At 32.5% G+C, this 21,102-nt stretch overlaps 1 protein-coding gene across 1 annotated transcript; it reads left to right on the top strand.

Annotated features, from left to right (window-relative positions):
* Nucleotides 1-5,168: 5,168 nt before the first annotated feature.
* LOC133193890 (aggrecan core protein-like) lies at nucleotides 5,169-20,572 on the top strand. Its single transcript, XM_061329806.1, has 5 exons — nucleotides 5,169-5,477; nucleotides 5,642-5,732; nucleotides 18,744-18,829; nucleotides 19,263-19,353; nucleotides 20,337-20,572. Exons 1-5 carry the CDS (start codon nucleotides 5,169-5,171, stop codon nucleotides 20,570-20,572), a joined length of 813 nt encoding a protein of 270 aa, XP_061185790.1.
* Nucleotides 20,573-21,102: the final 530 nt, after the last annotated feature.

Here is a 21,102-nt window from a genome sequence, read left to right on the forward strand (position 1 = left end):
TCTCATTATTTTCTATAACACAAAACGAATTGAACCTAGGTATAATTGAATTGTACCTATCTTCAAATCCTTTGTGGATATGTTTCAATTGTATCTATCTTCATATCAATTGTACCTATCTTCAAATCAATTGTACCTATCTTCAAATGAATTAAAGATAGGTATAATTCAATTGAACCTATCTTTAATTGAATTAAAGATAGGTGTAATTCCATTAAAGATAGGTATAATTTACTTGAACCTAGGTTTAATTATTTAGAGATAGGTATAATTATTTAGACCTATCTTTAATTCATTTAGACCTATCTTTAATTCAATTGTACCTATCTTTAATTCAATTGTACCTATCTTCAATTCATTTGGAGATAGGTACAATTATTTGAAGATAGGTACAATTATTTGAAGATAGGTTCAAATATTTGAATATATGTTAATTTGGCGTTCCATATGAAACCGGTTCTAAATTCAACTACATATACATAAAAAACACATGTTAATGAATTCATATTCACAACCATGGTTGTTCATTGATTGCATAACTTTACATTTAAAAATGTACAATTAAATCAGATTTATTCTTTAAATTAACACGTTTACATTGATATTTGCAATTTGAAATGGACAGTCTGTACAAAATATGAAACACTTTACAGAGGAAAGTCTTGATTTTTCCGAAGAACCTTTAAAATATGCAAGCAATATTTTGTAGTTTATGTGTCGCATATATATAATCGCAATGTTTTGTGTAATATTTATATTAAAATATGTCTCAATCTATAATATAAGTATACATGGTTACACAATATACTATTTAGCTTAGAAATACGTTTGTTTATATTTGGTACAGGCTAACAATACTCCATTTTTTTTTTTAAATTTAATGTTTCTAAAATTTGTAATTTTAGTATTTGGAAAATGTTGGAAGTTTGAGGCATGATTCATGTACATTTTCATGCATTCTCAGTCATGTACAATGTAAGTAGTTAATCTATCCTGAATACTGAGATTTTTTTTATTACAGCTTAAAGTAATTTTTCGCGATTTTCACTGTCTAGTTCACTAAACAGTTAAACAAGGAACTCCGTGACATTTACTTATTTTGTTCAGTAGGGGATTGAGCAGGGTACGGGGAAAGAGGGGTGTTCCGAGCCCCTTCCCCCTTTTTGAGATATTCAGAGTTTTAAATCTATTGTAAATGATATTGTATCATCAATAGTAATAAGAATCCTTCGTAAGTTTGTAATATCATTCATATGAAGAAAATCGACTAGTGCTTAATTCAGAAGTTCATTACTCCCTTCCCCTACTCCCCCCTCAAAAAAGTTACTTTTTTTGGGTTAGTTTGTTTGTGTATATGTGCCTGCAGTGTTTTGTTTTGTTCATCCTACTTTTTTTAAAAACCTTTCCAGTAAGGAAACTAAATAATCTGTCTCTGGTCAACCTGAAAATAAATATTCCGTCCTTTGAAGGCATTGACAGAGGAATAAATAATCTGACTCGAAAAGCTTGCTCCCCCTACCCTCATTCTGTATCAGATGTCAGAAAAATTATGTCGAATTGCCAGAAAATTATGCTTACTGGCAATTGTTAGACTTGTGTGTACAATGTAGATTTGTCGGATATTATGACAAGTTGATATCAGTTAAGGGACAACCATTTTTCCGAGGGGATGGGGTAGGAAGGGGCCGGTGATTTCTGAAAATAAATATTCCGACCTCAAAAATTTGTAATAAGCTATCCTCTGCCAGCAAGAAAATCTGAACTTGACTGGATCCAGGAAAAAGATACAATGGATAAAACGTCCCCTCCCTAGACTTTTGGAATCAGAATGTTTTTTTGGCAAACATTCCCAGTGAGGAGAGGAAATGAATTGTTACCTTGAAAAAAGTATTCATATGTGAAATAAATAATCTGATTCGAAAAAAAATTGCTACCTCCCCACCCTCCACTCAGAATCAAATGGTCCCCTTAGTTACATTGGCACGATTTGATAACAGGATACCGATCGCGAGTTCATAGTCTTGATGATTGTTATCGGACAAGTCGAAATAAAGATCTGACATGTTGACATTAATATCGGACAAGATTAATAAATATCTGAAAAGTCAAAATGAACATAAAATAGTTTCAAAGATACGTTGCCATAACTTTTTGGAAACCTTAGCTCATGCAAAACTGTCCTGGGTTTACAGTTAGTGGGCTGTAAATTACAATAGACGTAGGGAGATGTGGACGATTTTGGGGTCCTGTAGATCATCATTTTTGTAACTGATCCTTAATATCTAATATTATTATAAATTATTACAAATAAATATTATGCGAAAATTTATAAAGCGCTAAATATAATTTTTGAATTACACTAACACAAGATAAAACTGCTCCTTTCAGTAAAATGAATTGTCACTGAAAGATCTGGAAAGATGACTGAATGGCAGAGCTCTGTCAGTCAGTCACCTTTCAGTAAACTTGCAGCAGGGTTGGACGGGAAATACCAGTGATGGGAATTACCAGTGGTAAATACCGGTATTTCCCGTCCTTGTAAATACTACGGTTTTTCTCTAAACTTGGAAATAATGGGAAGTACTGGGAAATACAAATATGTAGCTTTTTTTATTCATTTATTTTACAAAATACATAATTGAGAAACACAGTTAAACTAAAAAGACAAGTTGAATATATCTCAAACTGCAATCCAACATGTATATATCACCGCTCCAGTTTCCTACCCCTAAGCATTTGCAGCAAAACACAAGATTCTCTACAGGTGTCTGTCATTTTCTAATTAGAAGTTCTTTTTACCTTAAGTTTGTAGCATTTTAGGGTAATCAATCCAAAACCCATATAAACTTATTTTAGTTCTTATGTAAACATTGCAGGTATTGCAATCAAACATGTTGCTTTAACAATTTGTCTCTTGGCAGTGGTGTGCTCCTGCTTTTAGAGATAATTACCTTGAGTAGAGCTGAAAGGCCTCTTCTAGTTGTGATATGTATACTACACTCTTTTACAATAAATTAAAGCCTTTTAAAGTTAAAAAAAGAACACCAGTTGGGATCTTTGGATTCATTTATATGGAATTATATAGACAACATCTGACTTGACCAAATGGTGCTGGTTTCTAAGTAAATTGTATTGTGATTAGGGATGTCAACGAATAGTCGAATATTCGACTATCAGTCGAATGGACCGACGATCGACTAATGAAACGACATTCGAATATTATTGTAATTAAATAAATGCAATAAAAGAGTGATAACAAGATGGAATTCTCTTCACAAAATTGAGAAACTGTCTTTCCTCAGAGACAGTCGATAAGATGATTTTTCTCAACAAAAACAGTTGATTTTCTATGTATGTATAGAAAGTACAATAATTATAATTGCTTCACTACTGCGAGAATTATTTGTCAGTAACGGCCTGTGTTGTTTTTGTAATAAATTACCCACTAATATACTGGGTTTTGTTTGTAAAAATATTAATTGGACCTGATCTTATACCATGTACCAATTATCTTTTATGTCAAGATTTCTCAAATGCAAGGAGGAATCCATAGCTATGACGTGTTTTGACACATCGATAATTATTAATTTTTAAACTGTTTAAGGACATTTTGATAACCAGAGCAGTCAATAATTGAATAAGCAGTATCTAACTGTTTAACAATTTCATAGGCACCTGACATGTAAATAATTTGAGATTACCCCCCCCCCCTCCTCTCCCAATTTATTTCATAATAGGCTTTAAAAAAAATACCAGCTTGCAATTTTTTAAGTTTACTAAAATAAAAATTTAAGAGCATGTACAGACCAATTAATGATTTCGATTGACGGGAAAATCATACACTTTGGAGAATTAGGTTTCTAAATTTATTTCATATAATCATACTATCCACGCGTTTAGGTTGCATTAATTTTGATGAAATATATTTGAGTAAAAGGATTTTTGAGTTATAAATATGTTACGTACCAGTAGAGTTTGAAATTTTCTTTTTTTTTCAGAAAATTTTCCGAATATTCGACTATCGTTCGAATAATGTACTCGAATAATCGACTAAGGTAAATTAATATTTTGACATCCCTAATTGTGATTATTAATATATGAAAGATGCATTACTGGGTAGCAAGAAATTTTTAACACAAATACAAATTGTCACAATGATTAGATACTTAAGCTAATAAATTGCACATGTCTATACCTAACATATGAATAATGTAGCTATACCATAAAGTTATACTAAATTTCACAGTCATTCCCGGGAATTGCCAGTATTTCCAACAGTCCTGGAAATATGAGTATTTCACATATTTTTGCCAACCTTGACTTGCAGTCACGTTTCAGTAAACTGTATGGCAAAGTTTAATCCTGTGTAAAGCGTTGTGTAGTGAAATATACAAGTTGATATGATAAACATAATTTAAGAACAAAGAGTAAATAATCAAATCTATTTAAAACATGTTTGAAATCATAAAATGACAGTTATCCGGCATATATGCAATTTATGTTTAAAAAATAAATAATTAATACTGTTAAAAAAAAGAAAGTTATGTCATAACTAAGGTTGTCATGGACAACCGTGGCCTCAAAAATGAAAAAAAGGTAATCGTATACTAATCAATAATGTACATACATGTATATGTTCGGGATGATATCAAATCTATTTTCATTATTCTGGAAAAATCGAAATTTTGAAATACAGATAATAATGAATGTAGATAAATCACGTAAAACTTAGAGTTCAAAGCAGATCAAAACTCTGCACATGGTTTGATCAATGCTCAACAGGGTCAACTTTCAACATCTATAGGTCATCAGAGATTAGAAAAAATACAAAGCTGCTAAAATTTGTAACGGAGCATAAACTTTACGATTTTAAGTCTTGATTTTCAACGGAGAAAATGCACACCTGGATGAATATTCAACGTTTAAAAAAAAATGATCCCCGGGTCAATTTTTAATCCAGGTCAATATTCTACGTTACATCAGTAAGAAGAATTACAATGCTGTGCAGGCGACATACAAAGTGCATAAAAAATATAGTATTGCCTCGTAGTAAAATATGCATGAACAATACGAATCTAGATCAATAACGTCTTCATCTGCCTTCAATATTAAATATCAAATGAATATTTTAGCAAAGTTAGTTGAAGCTTGACTTAAAAGATTCAGGGATGATACACTGTAGGTTCTTTCTAAGTGCTATTTTCTTTAGTGTTGCTTTTACAAGTGTGTCCCTGAAAGACGGTTATGATAGTTTACAATGGGGTAAGCGACTCGTGGGAAAGCTTCTGACCACTATCGCTCAAGCCAGTCCGTTAGATTGTGCCGAGGAATGTCTTGTTCGTCCAGGATGTCTCTCTTTTAACTACAAACGGGCTGCAATATTTTGTGAGTTGAATTATGAAAATGACACTAGATCTAATACGAGACTTAAAGATGGAGATGGCTGGATCTATGGTCAAAAAGAGCATTGGCCTATTGTAAGTTTTCTTTCTTTTTATTTATTTGAATATCTTTTTCATTCGGTTGCTTTAAACAAAGAGAACTCAGAGAGAGAGAGAGAGAGAGAGAGAGAGAGAGAGAGAGAGAGAGAGTGAAACGAAATTTCGAATATTACAATCCATTTTCTCATTTTTGCTTTTAGGAAATAACAGAGGAATGTAAAAACATAAAATGTGCACTTAACCAGAAATGTATAAGGAATTCTTACCTTTCCACAAGATGCGAGCTGGCACGTATGTGGACATCTTTGTATCATTTGAATTATTATTATTTTCTGAAGTTGTGATTATTCAAGAAGCATAAGTAATCTCTTGGTTTTCGTTTTTCCAAGACAAGATAGAGATTAGACGTGAAAATGGATCACAAGATGAAAATTATCTTGTATTTGCTTAAAAGTGACTTACATTGTAAAAGCAATCAAAGCTGCAGCTTACATGTATAGTTCTTTTAAGAAATATCTTAACTTCAATTAACGGTTTAAAACTAGTTATCGTTCCGCAAACCTAAAAGGTCGCTAAACAAACTTCAAGCCATCTTTGTTATTTGCTTATTTTGTCTCCAGTTATAACCTCTCGGTCATATTTGAGCATGACGCGCCAAGCAATAATAACCCCAATAAACTAAGAATTTTGGCATTTCTAGCTTTTTTTTTTATTGATTCGAGACTATAGAATTTTTCTTTTTCTTTGTAATGATATTTAATATATTCATATATTTCTACATGTTAAGGCTATAAAAGATCGCATGAAAATGAAGGAATATGTACTTTAACATGCATTGACAGCACTAATAATCATAACGTTGTGTGTATAATATACCGTGCAGCGTGGATGTGGATATATTTAAATTGACAATACTTATGTACTTCTAGTATCTCATTTAGAGGCTGTGATATTGACATAGACATTTATGTTGTCTCTGGGGACCACGGATCTTTCAACAGTCAGTTGGGATTTCTGTACTGACATTGTGCTCCTTTGTTAGCCTACCTGTTTTAATATTCCTGGAAAGCAGAATTTATATAAAATCTTTTACATAAGAAGAAGAAATCACTTGACGTGTCTTTCAACACCGACATTCAGATTACATCGACGAAGTTTTATCAATTAACAATTTTTACTTCCAATTAATTATCGACTAGATATGTCCCAATAAACTCGAATTAAAGCCTACCACTGAGTCTGTCACATCTGTTTCATATTTGAATGTTTTACAGCCGAAATGACTTCAACTTTTCAATCGTCAAATTTCGTAATTTATGTAGTAATATCCCACTATCACTTGCATATGGTGTTCATGACTCCTAACTTATTCGATAGCATGCTCTGTTTTCATGTTCATTTTTTAAACCAAGTAGAAGGAGGACGGACAAAAGACGGACATGACAACCTCTATTTAACCCGGCCATATTCATGGCGGGGTATAATAAAACCCGTATTACCTTTTTTTAGATTAGTATTGTAAACTATGATGATACATTAATCTTTTACTCTGATTTTGTGCAGGACTGTACTACCGGTAGGGGGAGGCAGACCATTTTTTTTCGAGAAATGCCTTTTGCTGTAAATTTACTATAAAAAATATTACATTTAAAGATCACAACACATACCGCCCATCCCAATTCTTGTCGCAATAAGTTTGAATTCTGACACATTATTGTATTAAAAAAATAATTCCCCCCCCCCCCCCATCACGGTAGCTTAGTCGTTAGAGCGCTCGCTCTTTGATCGGAAGGTCTTGTGTTTGAATACGGCCGCGACTGACCTAAGTCGATAAAAGAATAGGTAACAACAGTTACTGTTCCTTCACCAAGAGCTCGGCACTTTGAAGTGAAAGTGGGGGGGGGGGGGGGACTTTTGGATGAGACCGTTTTTGCTTGTCAAATATTTTTGCCCCCCCCCCTCCCCAACTTTGATTGATTGTATATTGTTCTGCGTATAATTCGAGAATTGTTAACTCAGAGACCTAACCTTCAAATTCAGATATTTTTAAAAATTTTTAATCGGCACTCGGGGCTTTCGACCATTGAGGGTTCTTTATCGTACCATCGCCTACATTGAAAGGAGATCGTGATTTCTTATGTCTCATCCGGAAGACCTGTGACTTTTATTCCTAGTGTTGGGTGCTTGGCAAAGAAACAGTCGCTATCTATGTTTGCCTGTTAGGTTTTGTATGAGAATCGAACCATGCCAGATCTACGGATCAGAAAGCAAGGCTTAGCGCCCTTGCACTAGGCTACTGCGAACGGTCCCTATTTTGAAAAAAAAAATTCACCTGACCAGTATTGAGTATACATGTACTTGTACATGTAATTATTTATTACGATTAAACTTATCCATGGTTTGAAGTGCACAAAATCAAATTAAATAGGTGAAGATAATGAACACTAATCGATCTAAAGAAGGTCAAATCCCATTCCTAGAATTGCAAACAATGCAAGACTGTGAACAGAACATAAAACACGGACCCCTGGAAGTCCCAGAGGCGGGATCGGATGCCTAGGAGGAGAAAGCATCCCCTTTCAACAGGTCATCACATCATCCATGAGCCATATGTATTGCTCATGATCAAGTAATCCGTGGTCAAAATTAAGATGAAAAAGAAAACCCTAAGAATTTTTATGAAATATATCTGTTGAAATACAACCCAATGTTGGATAACTGACAAGGTCATTATAACGATCATGAAATTTACCAGGGTTCTCCATGGGCCGTTTAACGTGGCGATCCCGCCAAAGTTAAATTCCTTAGCAACACAGTTAAAAAATAAGTGTCATAATTCCGCAACAGTTAAATTTTATCTCCACATTACATGTAAGATCATCGTTGATGTATAAATTTCTAAGATCATTGTCAATGTAAGAATTTATAATTTTCAAAATGAACTTCCAAATTATGTACCGTTTTCAGTTTCTAATTTTAAACCGTTATTGTACTCTAATTAGTGCACATTGTTTGGCTCGCACAATCAATTATGTTTTAGAACTTGCTGTACTGTACGCATGATTGATTGATTATTATTGTTTTACGCCGAGTAGGCGATATTTTAGCCATATTTCGGCGGTATGAATTTAAATATTGTAGGTTTGAAAGTGTTAGGGTTTCTCTGGCGGCCCCCAGTGAGTCTACTCTTTTTCGAAAACCAGAGAAACGATCTTTAGCGTGCCAAGGGGGTTGCTGCAATCCTTGACACGGGGCACCAATCAACATCCCATCCGACGGACATCGCGTAAATGAAAACAGACAAACATTTTTTTTTTACACTTCCCGGTAATTGCATATGAATTTTTTTTTATACCAATTAATTACTTAGCTAAAATACTATAGCTAACCACGTCTGAAAAAGTGCATTTACACTCCAAGTAAATCTTTGTACGCCTACCGTAATCATGTATCGATGTCTATTGATGTAAATTTGAAAAATTAAACATAGATCCATTAAAATAATATTATATGACTCTAAACTGCTAAAGCATTTTTTTCTTTCAGTTCTCAAGGTTTAAGATACTTTAGTCAATTGAGACCAATAATGGCTTTATTCAGTTAGCCAAATTATTCACAACATTTTTGGATTAAACTTAGTCTAGTGATTCAGAATTACGAGTTGCAGGATTTTAAAAGTTTTTTTGGTGTTTCTTGGTGAATTCAATCGCGAAATGACCGCGAATATTAGCACTTTGCGAAAGTCTTGCGCTACAATTAAATTCGAAATGATGAAGAATCCTGATTTACGAAATGCTGTTTTTAAAGAATGTTGTTGAATTACCTCTAGTAGTGTATCGTCAATTTATCTGTCAGTAGCTTGCTACTTCCGTCTCGCTTTGCATTTAGCGCAGTTCAAAGCTCAGTTTTAAAGTTATTTTTTAAGTTTTTATCAAACTTCATATGCTGATACATGTTGATGAGGGCTGTATAAACATTTTTGACCTTGACCTATCTTTTGACATTGATTTAACTTTTCTTAAATAAGTGTTTGGCTCAGTTTTAAAGAAACTATTCAAGATATTTTTATCAAACTTCATATGCTGAAATGTACTGAAGTGCTATTCAACTTCATCGACATTCTTTTTTATCTTGACATTTCCTGGACTTTGCATGACCTCACTTTTCTTAAACTAATGTTTAGCTCATATTTAAAGAAAGCATTCAAGATAGTGTAATTGAACTTTATATGTTTATACATCTTGATGTACGCTATTCAAATGCATCAACATTTTTGACCTTGACCTTTCCTTTGACCTTGATTTCACTTTTCTTAAACAAGTGTTTGACTCAGTTTTAAAGAAACTATTCAAGATGTTTTTATAAAACTTCATATGCCGATACGTACTGAAGTGCTATAATTCAAATTTATCAACATTTTTTTATCTTGACCTTTCCTTGACTTTGCATGACCTCACTTTTCTTAAATTGGTGTTTAGCACAGATTTTAAGAAACCATTCAAGATAGTGAAATAAAACTTCATATGTTGATACATACTGATGTACGCTATTCAAATGCATCAACATTTTTTTTACCTTGACCTTTCCTTCTCCTTGACCTCACTTTTCTTAAATATATGTCTCGCTCAGTTTTGAATAAACCATTCATGATATTTTACCAGATTTAATACGCTGATACGTACTATCTAGTGAGAGCTATTCAACTGCATCAAAACTGTTGACCTTGACTTGAAGTTATTTTTCTTAAATTATGCTTAGTTTTAAAGAAACCATTTTAGATATTTTTATTTAAGCTTAGCACTTATACACTGTACAGAATTTGGTGATAATTCATCATCTATATCCATTTATTTTAGATTTTAATTTCAGTTTTAAGTAACTATACAAGATAATCTCATCAAACTTCATACACTAAATTAAATACAAAGTTTCATGTTGCATTACCAATATACCCTCGGCGAGACATTCATGTCCTATGGACATATTTCTAGTTTTCTATGTATAAATAAAACTACTTTTAACACTTGTCTCAATTAATTTACATGCATTAGTTTCGAATGTGCTAAAACGGAGAAATGTTTTTGAAAACTGAAGCCCACAAATGGCCGCATCAAGCCAGGTTTAAGTTTTTCTAATGTAGGTCAAACTCCAAGGTCAAAAGTTCAACAATGTTGATTCCAAAAAAAAAAGTCTTTTCACGAGGAATGCATTAGTGAAATATAATAGCCCTTACCAACCATTCAAGAAATATGGCCTTGACTTTTTTTTCTCAGAAAAGTAGGTCATACGTCAATGTCATGAGGTAACAAAATGGTACCAAGAGAAAATCTTGTCACAAGCAATGCATAAGAGAAATATGAAAGCCCTAACAGCAACCATTCAAAGTATAAGGTAAGGTTAAGGTATTTTTAAATGAAGGTCAAACTCAAAGTCAAGGTCAGGTCAGAAATGTTTGATTGTATCCAAAGAAAGATTTTGTCAAAAAGAATACATATATGATAGATAAAAGTACTAGAAGCACCCACCAAGGTTAATTTTTTTTAAAAAGTTAATTAAGGTCAAAAAGTGAAGAAAAGATGTTGGTATCCTAAGAAAGGTCTTAACACTTGGCCATGAATTACACATGTGAAAAAGAAAAGTTCTAGCTCCAACCATTAAAAATAATGGCCAAGGTTAAAGTTTAGTATTTTTTTTGCAAAAGTACGTCAAACTCCAAGGTCAAGGTGAGAAAGGTCAAATATGTTGGTTTTCAAAGATAAGTCTTTTCACAAGCAATACACATGTGAAATATGAAAGCCCTAGCACCAACCATTCCAAATTACGGGCAAGGTTAAAGTTTTTGCGGACAAAAAGGGAAAAAAAAGATTTAACAGATACGCAGACTTGCATATAGACGGACGGGCAGATCAAAAATGATATGCCCCCAAATCTTTGACTACGGGGGCATAACAGAAAGAAAATATAAATACATGAACAGTGTATACTGGGAACAATTCTATATAGCAGTGTAATATGTTTGGAGAGGCGGTTAGTTTAATCTGCAAAATGTCCCAGATGGCCAACACACATTTTTTCTCTCAAATTTGATACTGTAGATTGGCAAATAATCCCGATGGTTTTAATTTCACATATTGTTCGCGATTCGTCATTTTTCTGCTATATTAAATCGATCGTGAATGCTTTCATTAGTTTTTAAAAACGTTTAAATGCTTATACAAAATTTAAATTAATTTTTCGCAGCGTGAAATTAAAACCATCGCGTTTGGTACTTTTTGAGAAATCGTGAAATTTTAACACCGTGGAATTAAACAATTTACAGTATTTCATGAATAAACCCCGTGTTCCATCTTACCACACAGGACTTTTTGTTTTTATATTTAGAGTAAAATATATATTTCGTGCAACTGTTTTCTAGATTCTTCGTCTTACGTATACATGTATCTTGTATAAAATATTGACATGTATTTGTTGCAAATAATCGAATTACACCACACGACTATAACAGAAAAATCTGCTGAACTTGCTTAATGCTACATGTTTCTATTTACTTAAATAGTTTAATCTTCCATAAGCTGATATAATTTGAAATTGCATATTCATTTATTCATTCATTCAACAGAAGAAAATAATCCATTTTTTCAAAAGTAGTCGTTCAATGTCGGTGGTAAAAATCTTTGTAGAAAAAAAATCAATGGTTAAAATACAATCATGAACGTTATTCCAAAGAAATACATAACCTACACTTATTTTCTAGAATATATGTAATTTTAAACTTTCCTCCCACGGGTTGTTCTTACTTAGAGAGCTCAATGAGGATTGTAGATTGCGATCCAATTTGTGGCACGTCACACGGAGTCATCGATTTTCAAATTTTCAAAAGATAACTACTCTGTCATCCCGACAAAAACGATCCAAAATTTAAATATTGTCTCTTTATTGTTTGTTTTATTTTCATGATTTGGTAGATAAACCATTCACACAGTGAACAATAAAATTTTGGAATGAAAGTTTATCGTTCCATAGTGAATTCAACAGTCAAGAATTGTAGTGTAATCAACAACATTTTAGCAATTTTACGAAAACTTGCTCATTTCTTGTTACTTTTTTTTACGTGTAACTCTTTTGTTAACTGATACATTACATTGAAGTAAATTTTCCCTTACTTTAAGGTTTATGAATTTGGTTGAAATTAAATCCCCACCAAACATTAATTTTTCGTCTAACGACGAAAATTTGACCTCCACGACCCCACGAAAATATGTGATTTTACAGTACATATAGGATTTTTCCATATGAATGAATCGTTTTTTTTTAATATGCAAATAAATGGTATGATTTATTTGGCAAATTGAAAAATAACTTTAATAATAATAAAAACAATTAACGGATATCTATACACAAAGTGTAATAAAAGAATGTTTCCAATAAATAGGCGAATAAGTTTACTGTGCCCCCCCCCCCCCCCCCACCCCAACACAACCACGGGTAGATACTTACAAATCAATAATAATACAAATAAGAAATTTAAATGGTTTAACCCAATTAAAAAAAATACGTTTGTTTACAAAAGGTAGATTATACACCTACAGTGTTCATTAATGGTGAGACGAAATTCCAGTAGTCACACGATCAAATTTTCATCTAACCGTTATATATTTGCAATTATTTGTGTTAAATAAATGAAGTATCATGAAACATGTACATTAAAACTCTTTTTAGCAACTCAGAATCATAAAATATTATTTTTCTTGGATCTATCCCTAAATTTTCAACAATACATCAATGATGATCATGATACAGTGTTTGGGTCACAGTGTTCAATACAGTTTTAATGACATGGTAACAGTGTATCTACAGTAAAAACTAGGGATGCCACCGGATAGTCGACTATTCGACCGACGATCGAATAATGAAACGACATTCGAATACTATTATGATTAAATAAATGCAATAAAAGAGTGATTACGAGATGGAATTTTTATCACAAAATTGAGAAACCGTCTTTCCTCAGAGACAGTCGATAAGATAATTTTCCACAACAGAAAAAAGGTTATTTTCCATTTATGTATAGAAAGTACAGTAATTATTAGTGCTTCGATTCACTACTGCGAGAATTATTTGTCAGTTATTTGTGTATTAAATTACCCACCAATATACTGGGCTTGGTTTGTAAAATAATTTATTGGACTTGATTTTATACCATGTACCAATTATCTTTTGTTATTTTAAAATTACTCAAATACAAGGAACAAATCATAGCTATGTCATGTTTTGACATTTCGATAATTATTAAAACAATTCGCTTACATTTTAAACTGTTTAAGGACATTTTGATAGCCAGAGCAATAAATAGATTTAAATAAAATGTACCATGTGAAGTTTGAAATAATTTTTTTCTTTCAGAAAATGTTCCGAATATTCGACTAATCGTTCGACTAACGCAATCGAATAATCGACCAATGAAAATAAATATTTTGACATCCCTCGTAAAAAACTAAATATTCATTAATTTCTTGCAAGTGTGGTAAGTGTGAAAATAGAGTGCGTGTCTTGCTTCATTCACGCGTAAAGTCCAGCGAGGATCTAGAAGATAATTGATTGTGCTAGCCAAGTAATGCGCCATAATAAGAGTAGATTTACGGCTTACAATAATTTTTTCATTGAAAAACGGTACATAATTTAGAAATTCTTTTCAGAATTATAAAGGACAAGGTATGGTAACGACCAATGTTGACCCCGTATTCGATATAAACACCAAAACACAAAACAAGCATAATTTTGATCTTTGTAAGTGGGGTCTTTGAATTGGTTCTCCTACATTTGCTAAGTTGAGTCAATCTAGATTCCTGTAAAAGAAAATATGAGAACACTTACGGTAATTTGAATAGTGAACCCACCACAGAATACGATTTGCTATTTGAATAGTGAATAATGAATTTTCTAACTTCGATTGCCTTTTAGCTAATGTTCCTTTTTATTTAATAAACTCAAGTTTCAAAAACCTTTGACCTGCAATTATACGTGAAAGGTCGGTTGAGGGAAAAAAATCAGCAACATTTCCACAATGCTGCTGATTAAGGCGACACAAGTTCCTTGAAACTTACAAGAAAAAACACATTTTCTTTCATAATTTGAAAATTCATTCAAAGTATCTTACCTTGTACCCTTATTTTCTGTGATTGTATCTACATGAACGGTATACAATTCCTTCTAAATCATTATATTTACCGATATGTAATACCGTAGAATAGTTTTTTCGCGTGGTATTTATTCTCAATAATTCGCGGTCACAAATTCCGCGAAAATTTATCCCAGCGTATTTAAAAGTCCATTTATACCTCCTCTTTTCCTAACCATTACATGTATAAAAAAGGACAAAACACATATGTTTATTGAAGTTGTATTTTATTGATCAAAATCGGATGAAACAGAAATTATTATTACTCCGTAGAATTATGACACTGTGGAAAAAAGTATGTTTACAGTAATCCAAATTCAAGAAAATTGTAATAAATGCTATGCCTAAATATGTTGAAACATGATGTGTTAAGTTTTTGGCTGATGTGTTATAAATTTTACTTAATGGTATTCTGTTAATAAGAATGCTGTACTTATATATTATTTTTTTTCTTTACTGTTCTCCTCAGAATGCCATCCATCATATCTATTGCTTCCGAAGAATGTGCAGAACTTCAATTCAGAAAAGGCTTTAAATTTCGGGAGCAAACACAAATTATCTTGTATAGACGGATATGGTCAAACGGGAGACGGTATTGTGGAATGTTTATGGAACGGAACTTGGAGTGACGTCAGTATCACTTGCCACGGTAGGAATTATTTTTTGCGGTGAATTAAATTCTCTTTTTATGTGTAACTTTTTCAGCTATACATTTCGTCCAACACATAAAATTCAATGACAAAAAGATTTACTCGATATAAATTTTCGTCATCCAAATCACTCACTTGACCTATAAATAGTTTAAAATTACATACACATGTAACTTTTAGCAGAAATATTAAGGAAAATGTTTCTATGTGAAAATATGTGCATCTTCAAAACATCCAAATGACAGCTATATTTGCTAGACAAAGTAGTTGCGATGTAGAATCGGTTACATTTATTTCTTAACAGCTTTTCTATCTAATATTACCGCACATGCTATCGTCCATCGAAACATATTGTCGTGGGTTGAAAAATTATTATATGAACATAATCTCTCTCTCTCTCTCCCCGAAACTAAAAATCAAACATCCGCTTTCTGTTAAAAACTAATCTTCATCACTTTCAGCTCACTAATATCCACTATTATCCAGTGCACTAAAGATTTTAACCCAATTTAAGAGATAATTCGTATCATAATTGCAATTAGACATGATGTAAAGACCTGTTACCATGGAAATCATGATAATCCGTAAGCATATTACTAATCAAATTCCTTTTAGGAGATTTTGATGTTTCATGTCTTTTGGTCTGTTTACTCTTTCAAATAATAGTCTGGGATGCATGTAAATCTCGTGCGGCTGTCTTTGTGTCTGACGCTAAGGAGGCCTGTGACGGTACAATTTGTCGTTTTGTACATATTGTCGTCGGCGACAATATGTACCTACCCTCACTGCACATATTGTCGTCCATTTGTACATATTGTCGCCGATTGAAAAGTTACATATGTACATATTGTCGCTGGCGACATTATGTGCCTCACCCTCACTGTACATATTGTCGCCCCACAGATATTGTTGTTTAAAGGTGTTTTTTGCTGTTTTTGATAGTTTTGTGAATGTAATTGGTGTGAGAATCACACTGACGTGTCTTGTATGCTATTTCTTGCAGCGTGATTGTGACGGTACATTTTGTCGTCCTGTTCATATTGTCGCCGGCGACAATGTGTACCTTTCCTCACTGCGCATATTGTCGTCCATCAGTGTTATTGTATATGTTAAGTTAATTATTTAATTATGAAATTTTATCTGTGGACTAAGTATAAACAAGTTAAACAAACAGAATTTACCAAAGCACAAAAAAAAAAAAAAAAAAAAAAAAAAAAAAAAAAAAAATCAAACCACCAAGCAAGGGGGGGGGGTGCTACATCTGTCTGGGTTTTTGGTGTTTGAGAAGATTTTTAAAGATTTTCTGTATATATCCCTATGTAAAACTTTAATCACCCATTGTGGTCCCACATTATCCCTGGGGTCATGACTTGAACAAAATTGATTTTGTTTTTGTTTGTTTGTTTTTGGTAAAAATGTGTTGAAATTGACCCAGTAGTTTTTGAAAAGAAGCTGAAATTATGAATAGTTTACAGACAAACGGACGGTCAGACAAAATGTAATCAGTAAAGCTCACTTGAATTTCCAGTTCAGGTGATATAAAAATGTTATTTTTTGCGTTATTCTTATATTATTATTAACAATAAATTATATTTATGATATTATATCGGCACATGATCGTATATAAGAATAATTTCCAAATAATCATTACTACTGAACCAAAAAAATACCTGTATTTAATCCCCACGTAAATATTACAGGAAAAAAAGAATAGCTTATTTATCAGATATATCAAGAATTACGGTATCTTGATATGTCATAGTGATGTACATCAATCCTGGACACAATTTTCTGACCAAAAAGTTTTCTCCCTACAGTATTGCGAGTAATGCTGTCTGTCTCCCTCCGTGCGTGTGCATGTTTGTCAATTTCCCTTTCTTTTCTCAAGTAAATATTCGTCAAAATGATATATCGACGACAATATATACCGACCTTGACTGTACATATTGTCGCCGACGACAATATGTGCTGGTGCTTGACTGTACATTTTGTCGTCCATTATGCAGGAGAAAAATAAGGCTCGTCTCGGTACATATTGTCGTCGGCGACAATATGCACCGATGGACGACAATATGTGCAGTGAGGGTAGGTACATATTGTCGCCTACGACAATATGTACAAAACGACAATATGTACCGTCACAAGGCCCAATATGCATGTAAATCTCGTGCGGCTGTCTTTGTGTTTGACGTCAGAGGACGGGGACTATTGAAATTGACATGTGAGGCCTTGTGTAATTTAAATCTATTAGTCTACATTTTTAAAATCTAAATTTACAATTTTATTTCACAATGAAATGGAAATATGAAACATTGTCTAGTTGGAAACGTGGGATAATTTATGCATAACGGGCTTCGCCACGTTTCCAACTATCGTTGATGTCCCTGGCATACTCTACTAGCTAGACAGTGATTCCTTAAATATATACCCTGAATTACTTTTTCGGAGAGGTATACATACAAAATTTCAAGGCGAGTGAATTTTTTTTTATCAGTATATTTTTTTTTTTCAAGTCGAGATAAGAAGTAATTGCTCTACAAGTGAATTTGATGATAATATTTCAGATAATAATGTAATTTTCGTTATAACATTAACTTTTATTCAAAATGAAAAAGACTAGAGACCAATTATTGGATAAGGATAGCTGTTGTAACCACGATTTAGATAATGAAGACTGATGAAATAATTATTTCTTAATTATATCTTATATACATTTAGGTAGGGCGCTCGCTTCGTTATTGGGAGGCCCGGGTTCGATTCTTGTTCGCTGCGCCGCGTAAAACCTGCGACGTAAACATTGGTAGTGACTGTTCCTTCGCCAAACGCTGGGCATTAGAAGTAAAAGTCACGGGTCTTTCGGATATGACCTTAAAAAAGTAGGTCCCTTGTCAGGTAGGCGTTGGCACGATAAAGAACCCTCACTACTCAATGGCCCTGAGTGCCGAGTAGAGGTCAAAATTTGAAGCCCTTCACCGACATACGACATACACTCTATATGAGTGTAAAAATCTCGAAGGGGACGTTAAACAACATACAATCAATCAATCAATATATACATGTAGTTACACGTAAGATCTTTTGGAAAGTATACTGTCTTTTTTCTTGTAATTAGTTTCTTTTTCAATCAAATTAAACATTCAATGAAAAATTTTCGTATTCTGACTACTACTTAAAAAATCAATTTATATAGCAGTGTTTGAAAACATGAACGTGTAGTCGTAAGATATAATTATCATAAAAAAGTTACTCCTTTGCCTTATCACGGTCATTTTTATTTAGATAATTGATGGGAAAAAATCAGAATAAAGGCACAAATTATTAATCAAAAGGGCCTCGAATGTGGGGTAGTTTTTATCACTCAAGGCAAATTTAAAGGAAAAAATTCCAAATAAGTGATCGCAAATCGTGCATATTGCTCAATTTCAAAAGTAGTTTTGGACACATGATAAGTAGTTTCTTTTTGATGTCCTGTAGATTGTAACACAGGATGGATTTGTAAAGATAAAGGGAACTGCTACCGTCGAATTAGCACCCCTCTAATGACCCAAGAAGCAGCAATGGTTAGCATTTCTTTTTTCTGTAATTTTTTTGCAAAAGAAGTTAAGAATAAAGTATTATATTTTCATCTTTTTAACTGTTTGAATTATTATATGGTTGTATTTTTTTTTTTACAAAGTTATGTATTATTTTATGGTACGAATTATAAAAAGCAATTGAACATGTACAGTTAAAAATAATGAATTGCATGTATCATACTAGGTTTTTCTGCAGAAATTCGTAAATTTGTATTGATTCTTACAGAAAAACCTCGATTATTCTATCGTGTTTTAACATTATTTGAGTAGTTGATTTTGTTGTCTTAAGGTAAACAAATGAAACAACTGAATATGTATTCCTTATTAAAAAAAAGCCTAAAAATTGAATTATCAATAACAGTACACATTAAATTTACATAAAAAATAATTTACAATATATGTTGTTGATTTATTACAGAAGTCCTGTCGGATCTGCGATTCCTACCTCGTAGAGATTAACGATACGGAGGAAAGCGACTGGTTAACTGAGAATGTGCTTAAGAATGTTTGTATGTCCTTAAGACACACACACACACACACACATATATATATATATATATATATATATATATATATATATATATATATATATATATATATATATATATATATATATATATATATATATATATAATTCATTTAAATAAAGTACTTTATCAAACTTTCGCTGACTGTTGAATTAATGCTAGGGCTTTCATATTTTCCAAGTTTATTCCTTTTGACAAAACCTTTCTTTATTCTTTATCTTTTGACCTTGGAGTTTGACCCACTTTTACAAAATTTTGCAAACCTTTAAATTGGAACGTAAATTTTGAATAGATGGTGCCATGGCTTTCATACATCAAATATGTATCCCTTTTGACAAAACTTTTCCTTGGATACAAAACTTCGGGACCTCTCGACCTTGGAGTTGACCTAGTTTTGAAAAACATTAACTCTGGCCATAAATTTTGAACGGCTGTTTCCCAGGCTTTGATATTTTACACGTATATTCCTTGTGACAAGACCTTTCCTTAGGTGCCAACATATCTTGACCTTGGAGCTTTGAATGCTTTTAAAAAAACTTTAACCTTGGCCATAATATTTGGATGTTTGGTGATAATGCTTTCATTTTTCACATGCATATTTCTGTGACAAGATGTCGTTTTGGGGTAATAAGATTTGTGACCTCTTGACCCTGGAGTTTGACCTACTTGCGAAAAAAATAATCCTTGGTCATAACCTTTAAACAGTTGGTGTTATGGCTTTTATATTTTACAAAGTTAAACCTTGTGAATGGACCTTTATTTGTATACCAATATTTTTGACATCTAGATTAACCTTGAAGTTTGACTTGTATTTGATATATATTTAAGTTCACGCCAAAGGTGTCAGACGGGGGCATCGGTGTTTCAGAAACACATCTTGTTTTCTCAAAGAATGATATTATTTGTTATGTTAAATGTAATATACAGATTATAGGTTAAATTTTTTTTTTATTTTATTCCATAAGCATGTGTGAACATGTATGAGTGTACCACGTGGACCGGAGGAAATGATAAAGAGAGAGAAGGCAGCTACATTTGGGAATATTCCCGTTCTCCGATCAAGAATCTAAAGTGGTCCAGAGGAAACCCTGATGCAGTATATCCGGATAAAGATTGTGTAGACATGTTTTATTTTGGAGAGTTTAACGATAGGCCGTGTAACCACAAGAATGGCTTTATGTGTGAAAGGGATGGTAATTAATCTGATTAATATGATTAAATCTCTTCCATTTGTATGACAAATATACAGGTAAAGACCCTGTTTTCTAAATCAACATAAGACTACCTTTCCATTCAACAAATGACGTAGAAATTTAGCTTTTTCAGAATAAATTTTATAACTTACATGTACACATGTAACGAATATAGCTAGATAGAATATATTCTATATCTGTACTTAACAAACAGTAAAAGAATTTCATATATCTTAGTTGTGAAAGATTTCTCTTCGAATACTTAACGGCACGACACTGTATGAAAAAAAAAAACAACATTAAATTAACAAGACGCGTAGTACTTAGATCTATTGAGATAACATCATATTGCTTCTTTCATAACCCCGTATGGTTTCTCATTCAATATGGAGGGAAATGTTCTTCGTATTGTACAGATTTTGGAGAAAATGTACAAAAGGGAATGTTATTAACTAGAAGCAATCTATAATTATATACATGTATTTGTTATTTTATCTATATAGGTTTTAAAATATAGCATATAGACACCATTTCTCCA

This window comes from Saccostrea echinata, unplaced genomic scaffold, assembly GCF_033153115.1.
Source record: "Saccostrea echinata isolate AGI-Se365-2 ecotype Australia unplaced genomic scaffold, CSIRO_AGI_Sech_v1 ptg000028l, whole genome shotgun sequence".
In the NCBI taxonomy this organism is placed as follows: domain Eukaryota; kingdom Metazoa; phylum Mollusca; class Bivalvia; order Ostreida; family Ostreidae; genus Saccostrea; species Saccostrea echinata.

What these genes read in the sequence shown, in the direction of transcription:
- LOC133193890 (XM_061329806.1), top strand. Translation starts at nt 5,169, where the DNA reads ATGATACACTGTAGGTTCTTTCTAAGTGCTATTTTCTTTAGTGTTGCT. An exon ending in AAAAAGAGCATTGGCCTATT is followed by an intron (nt 5,478 to 5,641) that starts GTAAGTTTTCTT and finishes TTTTGCTTTTAG; the next exon opens with GAAATAACAGAGGAATGTAA. An exon ending in GAATGTGCTTAAGAATGTTT is followed by an intron (nt 19,354 to 20,336) that starts GTATGTCCTTAA and finishes TTATTCCATAAG; the next exon opens with CATGTGTGAACATGTATGAG.